This window comes from Panthera tigris, chromosome B2 (genome assembly GCF_018350195.1).
Source record: "Panthera tigris isolate Pti1 chromosome B2, P.tigris_Pti1_mat1.1, whole genome shotgun sequence".
Classification (NCBI taxonomy): Eukaryota; Metazoa; Chordata; class Mammalia; order Carnivora; family Felidae; genus Panthera; species Panthera tigris.
In genome coordinates this window covers 49,311,009-49,336,080 of record NC_056664.1, presented here as the reverse complement: position 1 = coordinate 49,336,080, position 25,072 = coordinate 49,311,009, and the positions used below count along the sequence as shown (strand labels likewise).

General features: G+C 41.1%; 1 protein-coding gene across 1 annotated transcript in view; it reads left to right on the top strand.

The window, feature by feature from the left end:
- PKHD1 (PKHD1 ciliary IPT domain containing fibrocystin/polyductin) overlaps positions 1–25,072 on the top strand; it is a 475,560-nt gene that overhangs the window by 155,787 nt on the left and 294,701 nt on the right. The window contains exon 36 of the mRNA XM_007095512.3: positions 8,106–8,318. Coding sequence (XP_007095574.2) covers positions 8,106–8,318 — 213 coding nt within the window. The remainder of the gene's footprint in view (positions 1–8,105; positions 8,319–25,072) is intronic.

The window sequence follows — 25,072 nt, the reverse complement described above, 5'->3', positions numbered from 1 at the left end:
ACAATTAAAATACCGTTAAAGTGATTCTGGCAAGTATTGCAATAAGCATGTTTTTTAATTAAAGGAAGAACGGGGGGATGCATAAGCAGCATCAGCTAAAGGGGAAATTTTCATTCGATATCTATTTTAATTGAAATGAAAAAAAAACATCAGGAAAAGCAGCAGCAGCAGCCCGTGCCTGTGTGTGTGTGGCTTGCTCCCAGGTTGCTAGGTTTAGGTGTTCTGTGCTTGATTAATTAGTAACCAGCCCGAGAGTCCATTCCCTTCGCCCCCAATCCTTAAAGCCTGATTTATGCCTCACATCCCCCATGAATATGTGAGGGCTCAGGCATCTATTTCCTGAGCTGCTAGTGGATAGGATTATGGAGCGTGCACTGAGCTCTTGGGGGCTCTCGTTTGCCAGCCAAATTGATTTTCCGCCTTTCTGGCCGGGGACAAGCCCACCTCGAAGGCTTCTAGGCTCTGCTCCAGTGGATCAGGCACAAGCCTAATCCGGATCTTGCCAACAAAGGAAGCTGTGTGCATCCCCAACACAGCTTTGGGCTGTGTCTGCCTTCCCCTGTACTACTTTTCTCCCCTCTCTCTCTCTCACCTCCTCCTGATGCCCACCCCTACAGCAACACCGTCCGGTAGGGTGCAGTAATGGGCCCGGATAGCTCAGCCAGCTCTTCTTCCCCAGGCAGAGGAGGGGTCTGTCCATCTTGAATGGTTAGTTTTCTACTATTCTCCAGGGAGAGAGAGAATTCCAGAGGCTTCCCTATGTATTTGAGTGTATAACTACAGGAAAGGTAACCAGATCCAGGCTTCTAAATGTTTTAAGGAATTATTTAAGGTTGACTCAAAAAACTGAATGGGGGTTCATCAATATAAACAAGTAAATGGAATAATTTATATATACAAATTTAGAGAGTTCAGGCTTTGAGCAATGAATTATCTAGTTTGGGTTATAGATTGATGGAATTAATTGAGGTCCTCAGATGCCTACCTGGGCCTTACCTCCATTCCCCTCTGACTTTCCCTCTGCTTAACCCTGGAGTCATTCTCACTGGGTTCATTTTATCACCTGGCTTTCACCCACTAAGGGAGTGCACTCTTGCTCTGCACCCTTTCTCCCCCAAACCTTCTAAAGTTCACATAATGACATCTTTTCATCTACCACCTTCCTAGTTCTTAAAATTCTTCCTAGAGCTTATGTCACTAGGACCTTCCAAATCTTGTAATTCACCTAAGTTTTGTGACTCACACCGAAGAATCTTGCTACTTCCTCTCCTTAGTCTAGTTTTCAGATATTAATATTTGACAGTTTGTTTCTCTTATCTCTCTTCTGTTCTCCCTCTCCACGATCTCCCTGGGAGACCTCATTAATGTCTTCTTTTTTAAAAGTTTTTATTTATTTTTGAGAGAGAGAGAGAGAGAGAGAGAGAGAGAGAGAGAGAGAGAGAAAGTGTGTGAATGAGCCAGAGAGGGGCAGAGAGAGAGGGGTACAGAAGATCTGAAGTAGGCTATACATTGATAGCAGATAGCCCGGTCCTATGGGGCTTACATTCACGAACTGCGAGGTCATGACCTGAGCTGAAGTTGGAAGTTGAACCTACTGTGCCATCCAGGCACCCTGGGAGACCTCATTCACTTCTGTAACTTCAACTCCTACTGATTCAACACGTATTTATTGACCACTTGCCAAGTTCCCTATGGACCAGCCACTGTTGTAGGTATAGGGGCTATGGTTGTGAATGAAATAGACCAAAATTCTTGCTCTCACAGAGTTCATTTCTCTAAAGAAGGCAGTCAAGAATGTAAATTATAGTTTTTGTTCGATTTGCTAAGCAAATGGAGTGGGTGGAGAGGGAGTTTAGTGGCAGTTGGTGGGATTTGCACACAGTAAGGCAAAGGCCGTGAAGTAGGGAGAGTAAGAAGGTCAGTGCAACAGGACTGGGAGCCTGAAGGAGAGCAGAGTGAGACTGGGCCAGAGAGGACCAAGCCTGTAGGATTTGGTCGGCTTTGCCTCCGAGTGTGGTGGGAGCCATTGGAAACTCTGAGCAGAGAGGTGACATGACAAGGTTCACAGAAAAGAAAACAATTACACTTGATGCTGTTTTGAGAATAGACCCTGTGGTGCAGGTGGGGGTGGGGACAGAAGCAGGGAGCAGAATTGAGAGGCTGTTGCAATAATCTGGGGATGAGATGAGAGTGACTTGGACCCCAGCGGTAGACGTGGAAGTGGTGAGAAGTGCTTAGATCGTGGGGATTTTCTGAAGGTAGGATGCACAAAATTTCTTGGAGAATTGGCTGTGAGAGTGAAAGTTGATGCTAGAATTTTCAGACTGAGCACCTGGAAGAATGGAGTTACCATTTGCGGTCTCGGCAAGGACTGTGGGATGATCTGTGGGACAAGGTGAGGAATTCATTTTTTTGAATGTGCTCAGCTGAGGAGCTTGTGAGACATCTAAGGAGAGATATTGAGTGGTAGTTGGGTATGTGAGTTTGAGCTGAGGGCAGAGGTGGGCCTTGGAGATACCAGTTTGGGAGTCATCAGCCGTTAGCCTGTGATGGTGTTTAAATCCCTAAGACAAGGTGAAACAACCTTGTTCATAGAATGATAAGAAAAGTGGTAGAAGGACTGAGTGTTGAGATACTCTGCATGTCAGTAGTTGGAACAATCAGGAGGAGTCTGAGGAGGCTAGGAGGGGAGTCTTGGGGAGTAGGAGGAAAACCAGGAGAGCACAGTGTTGGCCAGTGAGGGGAAGGATTTTCCAGAAAGGAGTTACTTAGCCTATCATATACTGCTGGCCACTCAGGACAGGCGAGAACAGAGCATCGAGACTTGGATTCACCAGTCTGGATGCCATCATGACCTTCATAGGACCAGTTCTTACAGACTTGTCAGGCAAAGGCCTAGCTGGGGAGGGGTCAAGGGAAGGGAGGCAAAGAATTGCAAATAGAAGGCATAGCCAGTTCCTTTGGAGTCTTATTGTGTGGTAAAATATTTATACTCTAGATTCTTACCTTAAAGGGGAAAATAGCTAGAACTGTGTAATTTTTTTTTTTTCAAAACACATACAACAAATCATTCCGTGGTTATTACAGAGGATGGCTAATTGTGGGGTTAGCGAAAAGCAGGTTTTGATGTACTTTGCAAACATGAGCTAGCTGCTAAAAGTCTCCTTGACTTCCCTTTAAAAGAAATAAAAGGGATGTTGAATGGAAAAGAGTGATTACATGTAAAAAGTTGTGTTCATTTATTTATTTTAGAGGGGAAGTAACAATAATGATGGTTGATTGATTTTTATAAAATTACCCAAGGTCACTTGTGGGACATACTCAGCTTTCATGAACAATCATAATAAGCAACTTAAGGGTCACAGCCACAGGCCGATTTCAGCCCTGCTCTTTATTTCAGTGCTCAGAAATGTGGTCAAGCTCTATAAAGTGGAGGAATAAAGTCTTCCCTGTGCCCTCCTATCTCAAGTCACTACGCTCCAAAGCAGCTCACTGGATATTTGTTTTAAGCTAATAAAGTGTGAGGAGATAACACTTGGGGCCTTGGCACAGGACTAGCTTGGGTATAAACCTTACATTCTTTCACACTGAGAAGCTTTCATTTTTGTTACCACTTTTAATTATTTCAATTAAAAAGAGATGAATTCCTCATCAAACTCTCTTCTTAATTTACCTAGATTTCCTTATACTTGCCACTGATAAGTAAGGAGGGAAGGCTTTTTAGCAGGGAGTAATGGTTATCATATTAATTAATTAGTCCTGTTTTTAGTACTCTTGCCAACACCAATCATTCATTTTCTCCCTTCATTAGTGTCATTATTAGCTCCCCTCAGTAAATGACGTTTCTAAATTTCTACCCGTTTGTTTTTGTGTGTTTAATATTTCGCTTGATGGGATGAGGAACAAAGCCCAGGTTTATAAATTTACCCACTAATCCTTGTATTCTGCCTCAAAGCCTGTTTTGCATGAGGCAAGGTATATCTACATTTACAAAATGGAAATAAAACATATATAAACAAGCCACAGGCAAACTTCACTTAGGTTAACACATGTTTTTCTTTAAATATAACTGTGATAATTCTAATTAATAAAAAAGCGACCTGGGAGGGTTGCAGATGTAGATTGAATATGAACTCTTCTGGAAGGTGGTCCTGGGTTCTAAGGCTTGCTCTGCTCATTCTGGGCTGAGAGAGACCACCTCTCCCACCTCTCACTCTCTGGACTGTGAAATATGATGCATGATACTGACTTCAGACTTATTTTGAAGGTCATTTCAGACAACACATCTAAAGATTTTGACATACAGTAGAGGCTTAATAAGTGTTAGCACCATTGTTTTCCCTGTAGAATTATTTGAATTTCTGACTATGTATGTTGATACTCTTCCCAAGTGAAATGCCAAGTTCACTGCAGCATAGGCGGTATCAGGAAAACATGAGCTCTCTGTCTCCATCAGTGCCAAAGACACATCCAAATGCATTCTTGAAGATGTAGATGTCCAATGTTTTAAAGCTGGAAAGAGTCTCGGTGAATGCATGGTTCTGTCCTGCATGGGAATGATGAGAAAACAGATCATCCCCAGGCACTGAGTAGGACAGATTTGGAAACTGGGTAATCTAAGACCTAGCAATTTTATGGGACTTATTGAGGGTCATTGAGAGGCTAATAGGCAGAGTCTGCCCCCTGTTTCCACCACTTGCTCATCAAGGACAGTTCAGATTTCCTGACTATTTATAATGGAGGAGTCATACCATGCAAATCCATGGTCCACCAGTTGAAAATAATTAGTTAGGACATTAATGACATGTGACTGTGAATGGAAAAGTTTTAGTAAAGAGGTCACATTTCTTCCCTCTTGTTCACAGCAGGATTAATGACTATTACTGCATTTGTTTAAAAAAATTTTTTTAATGTTTATTTATTTTTGAGAGAGACAGAGACAGAATGCGAGTGGGTTAGGGGCAGAGAGAGAGAGGGAGACACAGAAGCTAAAGTAGGCTCCAGGCTCTGAGCTGTCAGCACAGAGCCCAATGCGGGGCTCAAACCCAGGAACCATGAGATCATGACCTGAGCCGAAGTCAGATGCTCAACCGACTGAGCCACCCAGACGCCCCACTATTATTGCATTTTTGATGATTATTCTTGTCATTGTGATGACAATGGAAGGGAAAATTAAAGTCAAAATTGCCAGTAGGTCCTTTGGAAGTCTGGAAGTCATGTGGTGCTGCCGTAGCATCAAGCCTGCACATCAATGGACATTTTCTTGCGTCTTGAATAGCTTACCTGAGTATGTATCACTGTACCATGCTTCACAAGGAAAGGGGGACCTGTCAATGGTGAGATGTTGGAAGGAGGGAGACCAGTAGTGCTAGAGTGATGGGGGAGGTGTGCAAATGAGTAGTGATGGCACCAGTGGGGCAAGTGCAGACAGTGAGTTTGACAGGAGCCACTTGACACCACTGCGTTGTCTAATAGGTGCCAGACCCAAGACTGGGGATCTGTAAGCTTCACTTAAAGAAATCCCATCATAATTCTCTGAGGGAAGAACTCTTATTGTGCACATTTTACCAAGGAAGAAACTGGGTACCCACATGGGGTGTGTTGTTCTAAATTGTGACTGAAAGGAGAGAACACTTTCAGGGGTAAAATCCACATAAACATCCTCTGACTATTGCTGATGGTGTGTAGTTTGGGTTTCAGGATATAAGCCTAGAAGGTTCAATGAAGAGGACTGAGGAAAATGGAAGAGCAATGTTAGAGCAGAAGGTCAGGGTTGAGATGGCTTCCACGTTTGAATATTGGGTCAAATGTTAACTGATCACTATCTCTGTGCTAGGATGGAAGTAAACAAAAATGACTAAGGGCATCTTAGCCTTTTTCTGCTCTCCCTCTCATCCCTCCAGTACATGTTTGAGTAAATACTTCCAGTTGTGATTTCTGGAAAACAACAATACAACTAAATAACTTGGCACATTGGATTTAGGACTAAATTTAGCAACTGAAGAGTCTTGGTCTTCACTGCCGCTCACTCACTGAGATTCTCCTTTCCACAGGAGAAATTGTTTTGTAAAAAAATGTTTTTAATTTTTTTTTTTTGAGAGAGACAGTGTGAATAGGGGGGAGGGGCAGAGAGAGAGGGAGACACAGAATCTGAAGCAGTCTCTGGCCTGTCAGCACAGAGCCTGACGTGGGGCTTGAACCCTTGAACAATGAGATCATGACCTGAGCCGAAGTCTGACCCTTAACCGACTGAATCACCCAGGTGCCCCCAGAAGAATCTGCTTCTGGAGCCATTTTCTGTGTATCCATAAAAGAAATTCAGATACTTAATCCAGATTCTCTAAAATGATATAACCATTTATTAGTTTGCTCTACAATTATATATATTGAGTGCCACCTACCTATTTGTCACTGTTCTAGACAATGAAATACAGAGGCAAACAAAACAGATTAGTGCCCTCATGAAGCATGCATTCTAGTGGGGAGGGGGAGGGCAGACACTAAACACATAAATATATAATGTGCCTGATGGTAAGTGTTATGAAAGAAAATGCATTTGAGTAAGGAGTGAGGGCATGCTATTTGTATAGCCTGGAGAGGAAGGCCTCAGTGAGGAGTTAACATTTGATTTGAAACAAGAGGGAGTGAGTCACAGGGATACCTGACAGAAGAATACAGCAGGTCAGAAAACAAGTAAGTCCTGCTGGGAACTGACCAGCAGGCCAGTGTGTTCAGGGCAGGTGAGTGAAGGGGTGAGTTGTAGATGATGATGCAGGGGAACTGGAGATGGGTGGTAAATCATGAAGGGCCTTTTGCAGCCCAGTATTGGGACTTTGACTTTCATTCTGAGTTAGGTGGCAAGCTGTTGTAGGATGTGGAAAAGAGGGCTCCTGATGTTTCCAGTATGAAATCAAACCTCTTACCACCTTGTTACAGGATAGAAGAGTCTTGTCCAGTACTTTTGCAAACCATATGCAGGAGGGAGATAGATTTAGTAACTCATTCAGGTTAAAGTGGTTATTTAGATGGGATGCTTTAATTATTTTGGCATTACAGGGAAAATTCTATATGAAATACAAATATTCTAAGTTCTTTTAAAGAAAAGCATTATAAAGATGAAAGCATGTTTTAATTTCTTAAGTATTTAATTCTCACAATTTAATTTTATTGTAAAATAATACTCCTACATCACAGAAAATTTGGTTATTGAAGAAAACATATCTGTATCAGTTAAGTTTATTTGATTGCTAACAATGGAAACCAACTTTCTTTTACAATAGGAAATTTAGGGAGAATATATTGGGTCATTTACAAGAACTGATAGAAAGTCTGGAAAATTAGGTGTAGAAATGATAGCTGTCAGGGCATTTTGAAGGGGCTTAGCAGGTGGGGGCCTCCGAAATAGAAACCTCTTCTCAGGCTCATTTAGATGCCGCCAGTGGAATTACTAAAATCTAAACATTTCTTGTCTTCTCTTCATTGAGCTCCAGATTTTCATTTGAAGCATGGGTACATGGCTTAGACTACAGTAGGACAGGCTACTCTGATTGACAATCCCACTCTGTTGAGTGGAGCAGAGCAATTTCTTAAGGAAATTAGTGTCTATTATCAAAAGTGAAGTAAAATGGATGTTGGCCAGGTAAAATGCTGCATACGTCATGATGGCAGCCCTAATTACAGTCCCTAGTGTCATAATTTGTATAATTTTCCCATATTTTCTTCTATTCCTATTTCTTATTCACTTGTTTCTAAACTTAATTTTATAGGCTGCTTTTATCTGTTGATTGATGGCCAAAATGGTGACTTTCTCATCCCTTATTTGACCAGTCCTAAATTGCTGGGCATTTAGGATATTGCCATGAAAAATAACATAGAGATGTGGTGAATAGTGATAGCCAGCCTCAACTGGCTTAGTGGTATAGTGCGTCTACCCCTGGCGGTCAAATCCATATTCTATTGTGCTTCTAGAAGAGAGAGCAAGATAAAATAAGTCTAAATTCCAGCAAACGTATATAAATAAAGAGGATTTCATCAGACATTGGAACTGTCAAAAGGTGGTGAACCTTATCCTCCCAGGGACTGATAATCTTCTCTTTGGCCATTAGGAGGCAAGCTGATTTTCATGGATCCAGGACCCATTGAGCTCAGGGTACACTCCATCCTCATTTCTGATGGTGGGGAGCTCCAGATTGGATCCAAGGACAAGCCCTTCCAAGGCAAAGCCGAGATCAAACTCTACGGGAGTTCTCACTCTACCCCCTTCTTTCCATATGGTGTCAAGTTCCTGGCTGTGAGGAATGGAACACTTTCCCTGCATGGTGAGTGAAGCAGTGCACCCAAATAGATGAGGTAGAACGGTGTCTAGACAATGTGCTGGTGATGGGGCAATGGTAAAACCTCTTAAAAATCTTGGACCATCTGTTGCTGAGGCGACAAAGTTAATTACAGCATGGGCACTATTTCCTTAAGTAAGAAATGCTAGTGGCTATTATTCTTGTGGCAGACAGAGTACATTTAGTCCCCAGTTATTTCCTCACTTCCCAGTAGGAGGATTCGATGACCTCCACCCACCGTCAGGTGACTTTCATGTCTCCCAGTGGTTGGACCACACTTCCCTGTCCTACTGGGACATGGGCTTAGCCATGGACCTGCTTTGGTCAAGGAATGTGAGTGGAAGTGATATAGTGCATGGCCAAGTAGAAGTTTTAAGAGCTGTTACAATGCTTTGGCCATTTTGCCCTTTTTCCTCTGCTTGAGAAGAGGCTGTCCCAAGTAAGATTGGCTCCTTCAGTTTGGGAATCAAAATGAAGACAGTAGGGGCAGAGCTGAGATCCACCTATTGCTGACATCAGCGTGAACAGGGAATAATCTTTGTCATCGTAAGCCATTGAGATTTGTGTTAGTAACTGCAGCAAAGTATAAAATGATGAGCTTTAAGTATCTCTCTCTGGATTCTTATGTACTTTTGGTTACATAGCATGAGCCAAAGGGAAATAAAAATGCAGGCTCCAGATAGTGGCTCAATCTCCAGAAAACATGATGTCACCTACATGGGCATTCCTATACTGGCATAACAAACTAAAACCCCATTACCTATCATAGAATAATTACTCTAGACATGGATGTGTGCATATGCTGAGGACTCTGCCATTTTTCTCTGTCAAGGCTCTGTTATACAGTAGTCATCTTTATCTGTGGAAGATAGGTTCCAAGACCCCCAGTGGATGCCCGAAATCATGGACAGCACAAAACCCATATACATACCATGTTTTCTCCTATACATACACACCCATGATAAAGTTTAATTTATAAATTAGGCACAATAAGAGAGAAACAGCAATAACTAAAAATAAAATAAAACCGCTATAACAATATATGATAGTAAAAGTTATGTGAATGTGGTCTCTCTCTCTCAAAATATCTTACTTTACTATACTCACCCTTCTTGTGATCACATGAGATAATAAAATGCCTACATAATGACATGAAGTGAGGTGAATGAGGTAGGCATTGCGACCCAGTGTTAGGCAAATATTGATCTTCTGACATATAGTCATCTATATGAGGATCATCTGCTTTGAGACTGCAGTTGACCACGGGTAACTGAAACCACAGAAAATAAAACTATGGATAAGGAGGGACTAATGTCATCTATGGGCTTCAGTCATTGTTTACTGAAAAGCACTCTTTTGGCTCTTTTAGCTTTCTATGATAGCAAGTGAAATCTTTTCATCAAGCATTTCATCTTTGGACCAGTCAGACTGCTGAACACTGGGAATGTATTTTGTAAGGCTTAAAAAACCCATAACTATCTGGACAGAAATTCAAAATGCCTACAATATTGATTCTTAAGTTCTAATTTGTGGAGGACTCTTCTCTCCTATCTTTATCAGCAAGAACTTACATCGATGTTGTATCCCAGCATCCACCAAGGTTTTCTATCTATTCAAACATCAGCCATGGTCTTCAATGTTAGCTCCAGTCCAACAGCCACTTACGTCATCAATACAACGTGCTGCTGTTTAGCACTGAAAAAACACAGGTGGAGAGTGCAAGCAGGCACAGAACAGTATTTTCTGTAGATCATCTGAAGGACCCTGAAGCATCACGGGTGTCCTGATTTGAAAGCCACTGTCCTGTAAAATGCAGACCCACAACTCTTGCTAGAAATGGAAATTCAAACGCAGAAGTGTGAGGACTCCTAATTCTTTTCCTTGGCTTCTTTAATTCCAACGCTTTCCATGCTCATGTTCTATTATGAAGGATCAGCATAACAGCTCATAAGTATACCTTATGTATGTGCATTCTCAATGTACCCTGTACTCCTAAGCCTTTGTGTTTAAATAATTGTCAAATTAAGAAAATCGTTAGTGCCATTGCTGACCATCAATCAATTATGGGGCAACCAAAGCAAAGTAGATGCTTCTAAAATATGTTGACAATTCTGAAGTTTACAAAACAATGTTGCTACTTTAGCCCTGTGATGTTACTGGACATTGAGAAGGCAGACACCTCCTCTCCTTCCCTTCTCTCCTTCTGTTTCTCTGGCCCCCCCGCCCCCCAACCTCCTACTCTTCTCCTTTCCTGCATTTCCAGGGTTAGGTTGCTGTACTCATTTCCCCAGAGTCCTGCCAGTTTGGGAGTAACTAGGACCTCTCATAAGCCACAAAGCTTTCGAAATGAACACAAGGCATTTTTCCTCTCTGAAATGTTATTGCCTCATTTCATTCATGTGAAGGAAACCCTGCACGGGAAAGAGCGCAGTCACCAGGTAAGGGCTCCCTTCTCTAGGTCTCTGTCAGGGAACCCCCAGCCCAGCCTGCAGCTCATCAGCCCTCCCCTGTCTCCCTCTCCTGCACACCTGAGGTCTTAGATTCCCCTCTGGCAGGGCAGTATAGTAAGGCTAAAATCGTTACATAATTTCACTGGCCTTTTCCCAGGGCCTGCCATGGGTCTGATGACCCTGGGGCTTTAGGGGAAAACTAATTTTCTTTTGCTGTCACGTATGCAAAACAGTGAGCAACCTGATTCACTACTTTGCATCCAAAGTCCCTAATGACCCAGTGCTCATTCAGCTTCCTGGTGTGATGTCGTGAGACTCACCACCTTGTGCACAAAAGATTCGTCCGGGAGATTTTTTACAAAATCCAGGTTTCTGGGCCTCACCCCCAGAGTCTGACTTGGAGGGCCTGAGTGGACCCAGAAATGTGCATTTAAGTGGGCCCCTGAGGCGATTTGACTCCGGTTGCCCACTGATTACTCTTGGAGAGATGCTGTTTTTAGTGGTTAATAGTTTTGGAATCAGAAACCCGTCCAGTTCTGCCACTTATCTGCTATGACATTGGGCAAATTAAGCTCCATGAAACCAGGAAAACATGGTCCCTACCTCATAGCCCTACTGCTTGTGAACTACTCTGAGGTATTTGGCACACAATAACACTCAAGCAAAAATTAGTTATGGCTATTTTATTATATCCCTCCCCCACCCCAAACACTCAGTACCCAGTGCCATTATCTCATGTTTTCTTGTAGGGGGGAAGGGGAGAGGGGCTTCTATTTAAAAATTTGGCATGGAGCCTAGAGATTTTTCTCCTTATTAATTTTCTTGTCTACCACTCCTGATCAGAGCAGGAGAGAGGTTTTAGCTTGGGAAATCATGAGGTAGCAACATTCCCAGGCATCTTCTGTTCTGTTCCCACTGCCCAGCGAACACCTTTTGATGTCAATCTTTGGTGGTGCAGCTCCTCCCCAGGGGTGGAAAACCACCCTTCCTGGGTGTGGTTACAAGAAAGTCTTCTGGAAGCCATTTGCGTGGGCCCCAGAATAGCCAGAAGCAGAGCACTGTCCAGCAAGGAGACCTCTTGCAGGCATTTTATTCCTAACGTCCAACAGTGAGAGGACTGACTGATGGGTACTAATTTAACTCCAGCTCTGGTTCCAGAGAATCACACAAATGGCCTGCATGTTAGTGCTTTCCCACCTTCTGTCTCCTATCTCATTCTTCATTGCTGCCCCTGGAACCCTTCTGCTCCAGCTGATTTTTATCGTGGTTTCATATCGCTAAGCAAACAGGTTTTGCTGTTCAGCTGTCATGAGGAAAGATGGAGTTGAAAGCCCGTTGCATGTTTTTCTTTTAATGTAGGAAAACCCTCACACGCTCATACACACACACACACACACACACACACACACACACACACACACACACACAGCCATCTTTCTCTTTCTTGGGGTTTGGGAGTGGATTGAGGGCTATTCCAAATCTCTGATGGGGTTCAGATTGCTTAGTCAATTCTGTCACCTGCTCCCTCTGGTAACGTGACAAAAAGGGTCTCAGGATTCCTCCCAAGTGGCAGTCTCAGGGTTGGGTGGCTGTAGTCGATAAGGAAATTTCACTCTTGCCTTTTTCTTTTCCCACTCTGTCTGCCAATCCAGGTTCACTACCCCAATCCCAGTGCCAATCACCTGTCACTTTTCAAGGGGGCCGCTGTCAGCCTGGGCAACTTGAATTTTTGACAATGTAATTACGGCCCTTGCTTCCACAGTGGGAGTCTGAACAGGATGGTGGGGCTTTTATTGATTGTTCAGCAGGGAAATTTATCAATGTCTCTCACTTCATTTCCAGTTCCTCCCTGAGAAATTTGGCTGACAGTTTCTTAGGAGAAAAAGCAGTCTTACGGCCTTGAATGGACTTCTGTCTTTGTCCTTTTCAAGAAATTACAAGATACAGGCATTAAATATACATGGAAGTTTCCGAGAAAAGTGGGTATGTGGGAGTACAATTGAGGAAAACACTAAGGCAATTGTTAGGAACATAAGAATTTGGTAGGAACAAATAAGAAAAGAGAACTAATATAAATAAGCAAGTTCAGATATGTTTTATTTTCCTTCTAAAGGCACCAAGTATATTTAAATTCCATGCTGTTTATAAGTACTATATCATGGGCACTATTTTAGTTGCTGAAGGGCATCAGGCTGTCTTGAAGCATGGTATCGTGTGCGTGGAATAGACGTGAATGTAGGAGAGTGTTCCTGGTTCTCACCCTATGCTCCACAAAATCCAGATATTTCTTGGAGGAGCCTCAGGGATTCCCCAGACAATGAAGTATTTGGGGGTCCGGCAGTAAAGGTTTAAATTGCTCAAGTAATGCATTCATTGCTTATCTCTATATTTGTGTTCAAAGTAATATTTCATTAGAAGCAAGGGTTCCATTGCTAAAATAGTGGTTAAAAACAAATATGAGCGCATCCTTTAAACCGTGGCATGTAGGGGCGCCTGGGTGGCTCGGTCGGTTAAGCGTCCGACTTCGGCTCAGGTCATGATCTCGCGGTCCTGAGTTCGAGCCCCGCGTCGGGCTCTCTGCTGACAGCTCAGAGCCTGGAGCCTGTTTCAGATTCTGTGTCTCCCTCTCTCTGACCCTCCCCCATTCATGCTCGCTCTCTCTCTGTCTCAAAAATAAATAAACGTTAAAAAAAATTAAAAAAAAAAAAACACCCAAAACCGTGGCATGTAGATCCTTTGGAGGAGTTTAGGGCTCCTCTTTGTATGATTCCTTCTTTCCCCAAGACTGATAGAGCTTGGGGACTGTTCCTGTGATCTACTCTGTGATGTAGGATGAAACTTTCCAGAGCCTATTGCCTCTTAGGACAGTTCCTCCAACAATGTATTTTCAGATCTCTGCTCTTTTGTCACCTGACCAGCCACTTTCAGTCGGGTCTTCCTCTATATCCATAACATCCCCTCTTGCCCCTGCTTTTTACCTATTTCTTCTAGATCATGAGTCTTCCCCATTTTTTCTTTTCTGTCTCTCTTTCCTTTGGGCTGGAATATAAACCGTAGCAGTGGCATGGTGTTTTGGTGTGTAGCTTTACTACTCTTAAATTACTTGATTTTAAGGGACAGAACCCCAGTGCAAACAAACTTAGAACAAAGGATTTAGGAGTTCTTGGTCAAGCCACAAGGTGAACAGGCAGGCAAGAGGCCTCAGGTGTGACTGTCTCCATGGTCCCCATGCTGTCAGGACTCACTCATAGTCCTTAACTGAGTCTCTGTGCATGTTACACTTCACTTGCTCCTATATGGCTACTGCATTTTCTGGTTTCAAGTGGACTTTGGTTTTCTACCACCAAAGAAAAGAGCTCTGCAAGCAGATGATCCCACTTCTGATGTGTCTTCAAAAGGCAAATAAATAGTAGCCTAATGACACGTCACAATGCCTACATCATTCACCTCATTTCATCTCATGATATAGACATTTTATATCACATCATCACAAGAAGAAGAAGGGTGAGTACAATAAAATATTTTGAGAGAGAGTGGGAGCACATTCCCTATTATTAGGATTGTTTTATTTTATTATTAGTTACTGTTGTTAATCTCTTACTGTGCCTGATTTATAAATTAAACTTTATCATAGGTATGTACATATAGGAAAAAACATAGGATACTAGCATTTGGCACTATCTGTGGCTTAGGCAACCACTGGTGGTCTTGGAATATATCCTCAATGGACATAGGGGAACTATTGTAAATGCTATAGTTTTTCTTCTACCTTTTCAAGGGTCTTGGATTTTCTCAATATTGAAGAGTTTATTTGTCTTCCCCTAGCACTTTTTACCACAAACTGTTACCTGAGATTTCATGGGAATCTGGAGCTGGTGTGGTGTGTAAATTGGCCGTAGGTCTTTGCAAATGGTACATTTTTAGGGATGGTTGAGAGACTTGAGGCTTTTAGAAATCTGACTCAGAACAGACTTTATTTTTCTCTAATCACTTTCTTAATCCGTGTTCTGATGGGTCTTTTTTTCCCCTTTCCTTAATCCACAACACCTGGGACATCATAGCTTTCCAGTTGATTTAAGGTTATTAATAAAGGCCAGTTCCAGGGTGCCTGGGTGGCTCAGTCAGTTAAGTGTCCAGCTTGGCTCAGATCATGATTTCGTGGTTCATGAGTTCAAACCTTGCATCGGGCTCTGTGCTGAGAGCTTGGAGTCTGCTTTGGATTCTGTGTGTCCCCCTTTATCTCTACCCCTTTCCTGCTCACATTCTCTCTTGCAAAAATGAATAAACATTAAAATTTTTTTTTTAATTAAAAAAAAAGGCCAGTTCCAACTCATTCAGTTCTCATGCAATCCTCCCTTCCTTTCTCCTTCTAGAGGCTCTGTCCTGAGGCATATTTAAGTGGCAAGGGTTTGCCTTGCTCCTTTGCTTTTCCTCCTATCCTTTTTATTTTATATTTTCTTGGTGCTAGGACAGGTTGAAGAGGTAAGGCAAGAAGGCTCACAAGGTTTTTACCGTGCTCTGTGGTTGTAGCCTCTGTTAGGTGTGGCTGCCTCCCTGGATAATACTGGCTGACTGTTGATTCTTTCTCCAAAGATTTCTGCACAAGATCATTGGAGCCATGTGGGAGACCTCCCACTGTTTACAGTGTGGAGCCCCCCCCCCCCCGAGTTTACAGTGCTCTTAGGTTCCACCTTGGGGCCCATTTTGGGTGGAGTACCAGAGCATTGGCTCAAGGCAAGCTACCTTCCCCAGAATCCACTTGATCCAGGAGAACGTTACCAATTTGTCTGCACCAATGATGTTCTACTCACCACCCCTTTCCCTGCTCCAGCTCTCCTTTTCCAAATTATCCTTTCCCCTGTTAAATAGGCATGGGCAACGCAGCAAATGTGCTGCATGTGCAGACATCCAACCTGGGGAAAGAAGCCAGGCTATTCTTCTTGCAGATAACCCTATGATTGCTACTTTTGAAGCCCTTTTTCTTTAAGTGGAGAGAAGTACCTCTATGGAAAGGAGAGGAAAAGGCCATGGCCAGTTTACCCAGGCTGATGACTCACCCCTATTTCTGGGAATTCCTTTGAATGTCCTCTTTTAGTTGCTCATGTAGCCTGGAGTGGGGTCTGTCCAGAGATGGTTCAGATGACAGAATTAGATTAGTCTCCTTTTTGTAAGCCCCAAGGAAGTGTCTGCTTCCTTACTTCATGGCTCACTTACATTGTGAGGTGCTATCATCTCTTTGTTTCCTGCTTGCGCCCTCTTGGTTGGTTTAGGCGAGCAGAAATCCTGCTTGAGAAGTTGCTACATTTGCACCCATATGAAAGGGTACGCCAAAGGATGTTGGGGTGAAGGGGAGGGCAACTGTGTTGATTTTTGAATTTTTGTTTATGTGTGTTTTGCTGTAATTCATTTGGGTATAGGGATGGGAAAGAAGTAAGATCGAATTGAGGGGAGAAATGGAGGAAGACTGATGGGGAAAATTTAACATCTGTTCATTGCCTTCTATAATCTTCATTTATTTATATTTTATTTATTTCTTAATTTTTTTAATGTTTGTATATTTTTGGGAGAGAGAAAGAGAGAGACAGAGCATGAGCAGGTGGAGGGCAAAGAGAGAGGAAGACCCAGTATCCGAAGCAGGCTCTAGACTCTGAGCTGTCAGCATGGAGCCCGACACAAGGCTCAAACTCACAAACTGTGAGATCATGACCTGACTGAAGTCAGCTGCTTAACCAACTGAGCCATGCAGGTGCCCCTATAATCTTAAATTCAAACAACTTCAATACAGCATTGGGGTTCTGGCCATCTGGTATGTTGTGGTAGATCATCATTATTCAGTCAAGTTTATATTATAGTGTGAACACTGTAATTCCTTGATCTGGATAAGAGTGACCTTGGAATAGTCTATACTAGAGGGTTCCTTAAATTAAGAGTATAACCCACACTTTAAGGAACTTGTTTAAACACTTTAAAGTGAACGTGCTGTTTTTAAGGTTTTTAGGATTTTAGGTATTTACATGTAAATGCACACTGCTAATTAGTAATGAGTTCTGGCTATTCAATAATCCAAGTACAGCAGGAATCCCACTTAGAAACACATTGTAAGCTACTTTAAGTTTCTATATATACCTGAAAGTGTTGGCATTAGTCAGGTGTTTTTTGGTTGCAGGTGACAGAAAACTCAATTCAGACAAAAGATAAGGGCATTTATTGCCTCATATAACTGACAAAAATAAAACAAACTTGAGTCACAGCTGCGTCCAGGTGTTCCAATGAAGTCATCAGGCCTTTGTTTCTCTGCAACTCTAGGCTCTGCTTTCCTTTGAGTTGGCTTCATTTTGAGTCAGGTTCTCCCCTCCTAGAGGCAGAAATGGGTCTCTGCAGCTCCATATGGAAGAGTGATTCTTTTCCAATAGCCATTTGACTCCTGAGCAAATTCCAACATTTAGTCCTGTCAGTGTTCACATTTCTCCTTCTGTTTTCTCCCCCTTAGCTTTTAACACTAATATATTATATACAATTTATTTATCATATTTATTTTACTTGTTCTAGAATCTTCCTTAGTAGAATGTATATATCATGATCGCAGGGATTTTCCTGTTTTTTTGTTTTGTTTTAATTTTTTCATTTATAACATTCCTATTGCCTTCAACAGTGCCTGGATTCATAGTAGGCTTTTAAGAAATATATGTTGTGTGAGCAACTGGATGAAAGCTTGAATAAAACCTCAGAATTAACTTTGGCCCTGTTTGGGTCATAAGCCTGTCGCAAAAACTTTTGCTATGACCAGGGTAGAGGTATTCTTTTGGCCAAGAGGGAGCAAGGGTGTAGACAACCACCCAGACTATGTTGTCTTAGGTTGAGGGAGGATAGTTTATTAACATTAGAGCTGTATTATGTAGTCAGGATAAGAGAATTATGTAGTCAGGATAAACTTTCTGGTTTATCTATTGGGCAGGTAAAGATAATAGCTTGTCTATTTTTTAAACATATGACAATCTAACATTTTTACTACTCTTACTAATTTGGAATTCCAAATTAATAAGTCTTTACTGGATACTAATATATTCAAATTTATTTAGTTTGGCTAGAAAAAAAAAGAAACGCTAATAAACCATCAGTCATTTCACTAAGCAAAACCAAAGCCACGTTTGATAGAAACACAAAAATAGAAAATTTAGAATTAAGGAATATACAATAATGTTGTGATATTTTCTAGATTTGATTATGTCTAGAAAGTGTTAGTAAAAGAAGGAGGTTGATTTTAAGACAGTTTTCAGTTTTAGGGGATTCGAGACCATATGAATCTTGATCTGGACTGGCCACTCTTTTGTATAAATGTGTACATACAGGGCAATGGGCAGCAAAGGTTATCAATCTTGAGCATAGCTGGTCCTTGAACAATGCAGGGGTTAGGGGAATTGACACCCTGCACAGTTGAAAATCCACATATAACTTTTGACCTCCCCCCAAAACTTACCTTTAATTGCCTACTGTTGACTGGAAGGAAACCTTACTGATAACATAAACAGTCAATTAGCACTTATTTCCTGTGTCACATGTATTATATACTGTGTTCTTATAATAAAGGGAGGTAGAGAAAAGAAAATGTTATTAAGAAAATCATAAAAGAAAATACACTTACAGTCCTGTGGTGGACCCATATAAGTGGACCTGTGCAGTTCAAACCCCCTGTTGTTCAAGGCTCAACTATATTAGGACTTGGCTGAAGCCAAAAAGAGAAAGGAACCTCATTATTATTCTAAGAAAGCTACGATGGTGTTTATTGTTTTCCAGTAATCCATCAGCCAGAGACCAGGCTGTCATTCTTGATTTCCCCTTTTCTATAATTCCCCTTATTGTATCTGTCACCAAGTCCTCATTTTAATTCTTAGATAAATCCTGAACCCATTTACCATTTACTTCTCCCCCCTTCCCCTTATTATCATCTTTGTTCACCATACCACCAATTGGTGTGTGGGCTTACAGTTTAAGCTTTCTGGTTTATCTATTGGTTGCTATTTTTGGCCCTGTCTAGTTCATTCTTTACACTGGAACCAGGGTGATGTATATTTTTTTATTTATTTATATTTGATAGAGAGAGTGCTCAGGTGCACATGTGAGCAGGGAAGAGGCAGAGAGAGAGAGGGAGAGAGAGAATACCAAGCAGGCTCCATGCTGTCAGCAGAGAGCCCCGTGGGGCTTGATCTCACAAACTGTGAGATCATGACCTGAGCCAATACCAAGAGTTGGATGCCTAACTGACTGAGCCACACAGGCACCCCACCAAGGTGATCTTTTAAAAACACAGATCTGTTTATATCATGCTGCTGCTCAAAGCTCTCCGGTGGCTTCCCATTGTTCCTAGGATAAAGTCCATAATTTCTAACATGGTTACAGTATTCTATATGATATAGTTCCTGCCTACTCCTTCTGCCTTGTTTTCCAGCTCCCCTCCTACTCCTCTCGCCTCACTGCAGTGCTCCAGACTTGGTAACCTTCTTTTAGTTTATTAAATAGTTAATAATAGTCTTGACTTGACATATTTTACATTTTTTAGTATCAAAAGAAATTCAACATTGCTAAGTAAATGGAATGCTACGTGGGCCAGAGCTTGTGATTTTTCCTTCAAAGAGAATTCTTCCATATATATCATCAAAGCAGTACTATTAATAGTATTGCTTTCAGCCTGGTCATGGAGGAAGAGTATCGTTGAATTGGGCATTATGTTCAGTATTTGTTAAAATTGGATTTTACCTAGATCCTGGCACTTTATAATTTTCAAAACTGCTTCCTGTTCTTTCCTCTCATTCAACTCTCACAACAACTCTGTGAAGTAGCAAAGACTGGGATCATTCCTTTCATCTTACAGATAATTAAACTGGGGCCCAGAAGGGGAGGTAGCAAACATTCATTCCATCCGCTTCATACACGTAAGACACACATGGGCTCGCTTCTAATTTGCACACACATACCAGGTGTTTACCAGTGGCATAAAGATGGACAGAAGATATTCCTTTCAGGTTTCTGGAACTGTCTTCTCAATTTTAATTTTTCAGGTTATGTTGGGATTCCAAGTGGAGACTTACCTCTTTTGGCTCCCTTTGTAGTATTCTTGATGGGGACATAAAGAACCTGTTTCTTTCCCAGTTATTTACCTTCAGTATTTTTATGATGTTTTCTAATCTGTATAATAGCAATTCTACAATTTTTAAAAATGGTTTCTACCTTTGATGTCACACTTAGAAAACTCTTTCCTCTATAGATGACATAAAAATTTACATATATGTTTCCTGGTGTGTGTGTGTATGTATGTATGTATGTATGTATGTATGTATGTATGTATGTATTTATCTATCCATTCACATTGGTGTCTTTAATCCAGGGTTAGCAAACTATGGCCCATGGTTCAAATCTGTTTTTGTAAACAAATTTTTATTGAAGCACAGCCATGCCCATCCGTGTGTTTAGGTATTATCTATGGCTCTGTCATGTTGCAATGGCAACAGAGACTGCCTGGTCTGTAAACCTGAAACAATTTACTATCTGGCTCTTTACAGAAAAACTTTGCCAACTCCTGCTTTAATCCATCTGGAATTTATTTTGATATAGCTTATAAGTCAGTTATCTAATTTTTTTTTCAAATGGCTAGTCAGTTTTCTCCATACTATTTATTCAAAAATTCAATTGTGGTACCTGAAAAATGGCCCCAGATATGTTCATGTCCCAATTCCTGGAACCCACGAAGATTACTTTATTTGGCAAAAGGGGCTTTTCAGATATGATTAAAGATTTTGAAATTGCGAGATTATTGTGGATTTCCTAGAGAAGCTTAATGTAAGCACACTGGTATTTATCTGAGGGACACAGGAGGAGTCAAAGAAGAGGATGGGATGGAAGGGAGCAGAGACAGTAGGGATGCTCCCTGAAGACAGAAGAGCCCACAAGCCAAGGAATACATTAGCAACTAAAAAAAGCAGGGAAACAGATTTTCCTTCCTCAGAGCCTCCAGAAGGAAACAATCCTACTTACACCTTGATTTTAGCTCAGTGAAACCAGCTAAAATTGGAATTCTAACCTTCATAACTATTAGATAATACAGTTTGTTGTTTTGAGACAATAATGTTGTAGTTGTGACAGCAGCAATAGGAAACTAATACAGCAACATTTCCCTGTGATTGTTAATGTTAGCTTAATCACACATTCAGTTCTCATCTGATATAGATACAGATTAATGTCTTTTATAAATGACTTTTTAGAACAAGTTTAAAATCTGGCAAATAATGTGAATAGACATGTTTGCATAATTAGTGCAAATGGCCAGTTAATATGAGTGCATGTGGAGAGGGCTCAGGTTTATCCTATGTTGACAGTAAAAGGTTCTTTTTTGTTTTTTTATGAATTTTTGTCTACCTTCTCATTAGTAATCAAAGAAATGCAAATTAAAACAAAAGTGATTTTTTTCCCCCCTGAACAATCAAATTGACCAAAAAAAAAAAAAAAAAAAGTAGGAAGTCTGAGGAACTGGCATCCATGTGTACTCCTACTGGATATACAAGTATGTGAGTCCTCCTGTCAGACAATTTGGTGATTATATCAAAAGGCTTAAAAGTAAGTGTATGCCTTGATATTGCCTTGATATAGCAATGCCACTTTTAGGAATTTATTCTAAGGAGGTGATCATTAGCATGTATAAAAATTATGCTCAAGAATGTTCGTGTCTGAACTGTTCATGAAAGCAACATATTGGGAAGAAACTGAGTATGAAGGAATAAGGGATCTGTAAACAAAATACACAACTTTTCAATGAGATGCTATGATACCATCATGATGTTAAATTATGTACAATACTGCTGAAAGATGTTCCTACTAAGTTAAGTAAAGAGAATTTGCAAAAAAAAAAAGGTATGTCAAGAATTATAGAACACTTCTGTAGTATGTGTTGAATTATTTACTTATATATGAAATTTTGTCAACGTGTGAACATAGGAAAGAACTATAGGAAAGAAAAGACATACATTAATCTGTTGCAGTAAGATTCTGGATGCTTTTGTGTCTTCTTTTGTTTCTCTATATTTTTATATTCAACATTATGTATCAATTGCTTTTCTAAAATGAAATTACACTATTGAAAATTAGACATTTGTTCCTCATTGTTGCCTCCACTCCAAACCATACACTGTAGTAATGATTATCAAAATTACTATTGGGACGCCTGGGTGGCTTTAGTGTTTGACTCTTGATTTCAGCTCAGATCATGATCTCATGGTTCGTGAGTTTGAGCCCCACGTTGGGCTCTGTGCTGGCAGCTTGGAGCCTGCTTCGCATTCTTTCTTTGTCTCCCTGTCTGCCCCTCCCATGCCTGCACATGCTCTCTCTCTCAAAATAAATAAATAAACAAACATTTTTAAAAAAAGTATCTATCTGGTCAGAAATATACCTGAAGTTTTTCATATTTTTTGGACAATGAACAGAAGTGGGTATTAAAGACACGCTACAGAAGCCTTTTGTTCTGAGCAACTGAATTTTGCACCTCTATGTAAAGGACTGGCCAGTACAGTTCTAAGAATGCCATTTGTTTAATTGGCCTGAAATCCTCACAGGAGCTAGGAACAGCGTTACAGATGTTTTCCTATATCTTACAATTCACTATTTCCTGGGTATTTTGAGCTTTATATTCTTCTTAGTCACTTATTTTTAATTATGGTAGTAAAAGTAAAAGTCAGATTGGGTAGAAACAAAGATTAGCCTTTCCTTTATGCCTTTGGAAAAGGCTTGTCTCACTGCACCATCCAAATAACCTTGGTTAGCCTTAGTCTACACCCCTCTGCCAACAAAATGGTAGACTTCTCAGCATTGGGAACAGACTGTGCTCGAATCCCTTTCATCACAGTGTGGAAATGTTTACTGCTCAGCTGTGGATACAGCTAGCTGATCTGCACATTTAGAGGATTGCTCTGTTGAGCCTTCTCCTTCCTGCAGGCACATGTTCCCTGCTCCATTGGTACCACCCATGATTAACCAGTAATGATGCAGAAGGCTCATAGTGCACACACAGAGTTGAGCTCATGCAGGATTCCCTGTCAGGTTTTGTCTTTGACCAACAGAGATATCACAGCAAGTGGTTCTCAAGGGCAGAGGGAAATGGTACATGAAAAATACCCCATTCCATCTCTTTGGTCTGCCAGATAGTCTTATATTAATGCTAATGTCACAGTCTCCTTTTCTGAAGTATAGTAAATTGGATCATCTCCAATTCACAAATGGTTTGAGTTCAAAGAGTTCCTTTGTAAGATGGTTGTTTGGAATTTAGGATATATTTTTCTCAAGGAAATGCTGATAATTTTGTGGTTTAGGACCCAGGTGAGCCCTCAACAGTCTGCTTCCCCTCACTGTCCTCGCTGTTTAATGCTAGTGGGAGTATAGCAGCTGACCACTGAGTATAAGACTAATTGCATGGAGAGTAGGTCCATTTCTACTATGGGATACCAGGAACACCTCTCTCTCCATTTGGGCTCTACTATCATAATTCTTATTGATTACTAGAAACAGAGGGTGCTCTCAGTCCCTCTGGCCTTAGAATGACTTCTGTGGCCCAGAGGCAGACTCCTGGCATGATGCAGTTTCTGGGAGCAGAGAGAACCAGCTCGGATGCAAGGTGGAATCATAGGTAATAGTCTTTCTCCAATTTCTCTGGCTATTTATCACCTCTTCCTGTTGTTAGAGATAGTATATGACTAGAGAATTTGGGTCAAGCGCTGCCAGGAGGAAGGGGAAAATGAGAAATGATAGAAGGGCAGGGTTTTCTCTCCATACCTTTGCCCTCAAAGCTCAATTCCAGCTACTATGCAGAAAGGGAGATGGAATGAACAGTGGGAAATAGGACACAAACACTAAGAGATGCTAGGTGGGTACCCAGACCTTAACAGTAATACAAGGGTAAGGAGGTGGGGAGGAATGGGTCCTTAGGCAGTTGCATGGTTGAATAAGACTTTCTTCCCACTGTTTTGTCTTGTTTAATTATGGGCATGTGTGTGTGTCATCATCTTTTAGTTTTCTTCCTTCTATTGCTCTTCTCGGTTTCTCCTCATCTACTCAATTTTAGAATGACAATGTTCCCATGGTCCTGATCTCAGGTATTTTTCATAATTATATACTTCTCTCAGGTAATCCCACTCATTTATATAGATTAACCTCTGTTTATATATTTCTCTATATATGTAACTTCAGACATCTCTTCTGAGCTTCAGACTTTTCATTTGGATATTCTCTTTAATATCTAAAATGTAACCTGCCTAAAATGGTCATCTAAAGCTTAATATGTCTAAAAGTGAATGCCATTGGAGTATAAACTACGTGAAGGCAGGGGTTTTGACTGTTTTTCTCACTACTGTATTTCCAGTGGCTGGAAGAGCACATGGAACATAGCGCATAATAGGTGTTTAATAAATGTTTATTTAATGGATTCTTTTTTCTTCTTCCCTAAATGTCCCTGTTTATCTATCTACCAACTTGGTTCTGCTCTTGGTCAGCCTATAAGTCACCATTGACTTCTCCTTTACCTCTAGATCCAATCAGCCAGTCCTCTTGATTCTCCAAAAGATATCTCAGATTTTTATATCTGTCTCCAGATCCACTGCCAAATACTTATTAAAACTTCTTATCTGACCTACTGCACTCATCTTCTACATTTACTGCAGCACCCTGCTACATAGACTTCTAACTTTCCTTTTACCGCCCTGCAATCTTTTCTTCACTCAACAGACAGGGTGACCGTTAAAAACATAAATTTGATCACATAACTGTTTCAAGTTAGATTTAAGTCCTTTGAAACAGGCCACCAAGGTCCTGCACCAGTCACACTGTGCCATCTCATTTGCCTTCTCCAGATACCCCTATCTCCATTTAGTTCCTGGAACACATCAAGCTCTCTCTTGCCCCCTGGCTGGCCCTTGATCATCTTAGGACTTGACTTAGGCTTTTTCTCATTCTACCAATATGCAGTAAATATAGTTTCTCACTAAGGATTCTCTCCCCTCAGTTTGATATGTGTACTCATGGTTTTAAAATATCACTAGTCTCAGAAGAGTCTGATTTCTCTGTTACCATCTTAAGTATTATTTTGGTGGTTACTTTTGGGATAAACTCTTAGTTCTTTGAGAGAGCCTGAGAGTCCCTTCCTAAGTAGGTCTTGCTCACCTTCCAGATGCAGTCTCACTGACTCTCATCAGCAACTCCCATTCCCCGTATGTGCATTCTGCCAATGTCACATATATAGCAGTTATTTGAATG